Source organism: Octopus bimaculoides, chromosome 26 (assembly GCF_001194135.2).
Source record: "Octopus bimaculoides isolate UCB-OBI-ISO-001 chromosome 26, ASM119413v2, whole genome shotgun sequence".
Classification (NCBI taxonomy): domain Eukaryota; kingdom Metazoa; phylum Mollusca; class Cephalopoda; order Octopoda; family Octopodidae; genus Octopus; species Octopus bimaculoides.
Genome location: NC_069006.1, coordinates 10,393,022 through 10,396,279, shown reverse-complemented (window position 1 = coordinate 10,396,279; position 3,258 = coordinate 10,393,022). Strand labels below are relative to the sequence as shown.

Sequence of the window (3,258 nt, the reverse complement as noted above, 5' to 3'; positions counted from 1 at the left end):
GTGGAGGAGCACCATAGCCTGAGCAAAATTCTAATTGGGGCCCCACCTGCAAGGTCATGTGCTGTTTATCTTGATATGAGATCACCATGTTGCGCACATATGGTTGTTATGCATGTGCCTGGTGTACCCTTATCCGACGGGTAGTTATGATGGGTATACTGGGCTTCATATATTTGTACTCCAGTGTCACTCTGATGGCATGCACAGCTCTCTCACTCAATAATAGTAAAGTTTTATAGGAAAAATGAAGATGCAATTGGCATACTGGTGAACATAGTAAGAATTTTCAGTAAAGATATAGGCATGGAATTTGGTATAAATAAGTGTGCCATTTTGATACTCAAAAGGGGGAAGAGAAAACCAAATAAATAATAATAGTACTTACTTCTATTGGGGTCCTGAAATCTGATACGACTGCATGAGCAGAGAATGTATTGAAAGGATCTGTGATGGGAGGTTTGTAACCTTTGATATTCTTTACGTACAGGTAACTGTGGATCTGATACTGAAAAGACAGACCACTGTATGACACTTTCTCTTGGCCATTTACCAAGAACTTGGTGGTGAACGTTGTATCCTGTGTGATGGTTTCCTCTTTCACAAGAGAGATTACATACTCATTGCTGGTTGTTGTCGGATCGAAATCCAAGTCAATCCATTCTTGTTTCTCTCCGTTTTTATCAGTGGTCCAGAACAAACAGTACCATGTGCTTGACCCAGATTCTTTATAGCCAATAATGTGGTAACCAATTCCAAAGACACTTGGGTCTCTCTGTCGAGTGACGTTTGATTTAGTTTCATTCATCTTCTTTTTACCATTTGTGGTGCTCTTCTCAAGACTATATGCCTTGGCATCCAATATGATGTCATCGGTCAGTTCATTTTGGTAAAATGAGAATTTACTTTGTGGCAATTTAAATGTTTGTGGACCAATTGTCATGTCCGGTGCCAGTGCTATTGAAGTGACCATGTTTTCTTCAGCCAATGCTTGTATAACTGACGTGTAGTTTCCAGCTAGTAAAGCCATCGGCTCTGATCGTAACCCACCTTTTATAAGATGAACCAGTGAATCATCATAACGGATGGTCAGTAGTATTTTGTTCTGGTTTATGGACATTTCATTGGCTGCAAAACCTTCATCCTCATTCATAGGCAACCACAGGTCAATCAACTTGCCTTCCTTGATTATACTTTGCTCTCGTGGACATTCGTAGGAGTACTGGTCACTAGCTAGAGCAAATACTCCAGACGTGACTGTTGTCGTTGCCTGAAACGTCATCTCTGTTGACCACCCACTTCCTGGCTTGACTGATCCTACCAAAGGTGGTGTTCGGTCAACCTTTATTGGTACAGAACTAATGCTGTTGTTCAGACCAGCACCATTGAAGGCCGTTACACGAATGTAATAAACTTCCGTTTCAATCAAATCTAAATGATAAAAGTCGGCTTCAGTGACGTTTGTTAGTGACATGTGATCAATGACATAATCGTTGTGATGTTGACGAGCGCCATCTGAACCAGGATGAATTTCATCACATTTGTCTAAAGTTCGGGCTACCAATGTGATTCCATATTTACTTATATTAGATTCGATATCTTCAAATGAATGCCAAGACACGTGAAGGCTGTCAGTTTCTGTGGCGTACACAATACTGGTGTTGCTGACCTCATTAACCACGACTACTCCGACTTTCGGTGGAGTTGTGTCCACTTTAACAGCCTTGCCCATCATTGCTTCGCAATGTCCAGTGATGTCTTCAGCAATAACAGTGACATAATACACACCCCCATGATGAAGAGACAGATTTTTTAGTGCCACGAAAGTGTCTAAGCCAACATGCTTCAATTGTTTCACGTTGAAAGAACTTTGTTTGGAGTAAATCTCATCACATTCGACTGGAACCTTTGATGCTGTACCATTGTTGTTGTTGGTTCGTGTATGATGATGTATTTCAGGTGTCTTGTCACTCACACCAACAAGGTAACACTTCATACCAATATCGGACATGAAACCTTTCCACGATACTTCAATTTGATGTGTTGACGATTGTACAGTCGCGTATTCTACTTGGCCGACAACGATCTCGCTTGAGTATCCGGCTCGGATGCCATTGGAATAAACTTCGGCAAAACTACCGGCCTCACTGTAACCCCTCACAGTTACATAATAACTGACTGTTTTCGCAGTCAAGTTCAAGTTGGTGAATGTGTATGATGTATTGACTCCAACATTGACAAAATCATGAACGTTGTGCCTGCTTCTTGCATTGATTCGACTTGTCCCAACAGCTACTTCATAATGGCTGATCTTCTGGGTTGAAGACTCAGATGAACGGCCACCAAATTCGTCCCAATTTGCTGAGAGTTCAGTCAAAGACAACTGATATTTATTATCATCACCAACAAGTCCATCCCTCACCTTACCAGGATCTGGGGGTTGAATCATAACTGTAATACCGTCGGAGCGAGACATTAACGTCCTGTTGAGAGCATCAGTAACTCGAATGATGTTTACGTACGTGTGACCGTTTTCAAGTGAGAATTCATCACTGGACACGACACCATCAGTGAGTACCGGTTTAAAATCACTTATGACTTTACCAAAGATGTCTTGAACTGACCACTCAGCTTGAACAATAGGACAGTTTCCAGAAACAGTCCAGTGTCCTTGAATAGTTGAGAGATCACTCTGGAAGTCAATGTTTTCAGTTAGGGCACCATCTTCGACTGTAAGTTCTGGATTGGTGCTAACTATCACAGACCGGGTGATTTGAGTGCACAACCGAGCAGAATTAGAAACAGTGATGATCGCTGAAAGAGTGGCGCCATCTGGTGCATATATGTCCGAGATAATTACAGTTGGTGAGATCTTAGTTAATGTGAGCATTTTCAAATAGCCTTGTTTGTGTGAACTGCTGACCACCACATCAATTCTGCAATGGAGAAAGAGAAAAACCAATGATAAGGATATTATAACAATGATGTCAGATGGTTAGGTTTCACAGAATACTACATGGTATATTCTCACAATGCCACTGGGTACCTTGTGCTCAAGTACAGGATATATATATATATATATATATATATATATATCATAAATATAAGGGATTAGCAATTGAGTTGCTAATCCCTTATATTTATGATGATAAATGGTCTTACCGATAAAGGTTTTTTTCATACTGAACTACTTGGCAAAATTGTTAATTATTAATTCTATTATTAATTGACGATTCCCTGCCCTCACTTCTTGTATATATA

At 40.5% G+C, this 3,258-nt stretch overlaps 1 protein-coding gene across 1 annotated transcript in view; it reads right to left on the bottom strand.

The window, feature by feature from the left end:
* LOC106878080 (uncharacterized) overlaps positions 1-3,258 on the bottom strand; it is a 161,693-nt gene that overhangs the window by 39,857 nt on the left and 118,578 nt on the right. The window contains exon 29 of the mRNA XM_052976903.1: positions 386-2,933. Coding sequence (XP_052832863.1) covers positions 386-2,933 — 2,548 coding nt within the window. The remainder of the gene's footprint in view (positions 1-385; positions 2,934-3,258) is intronic.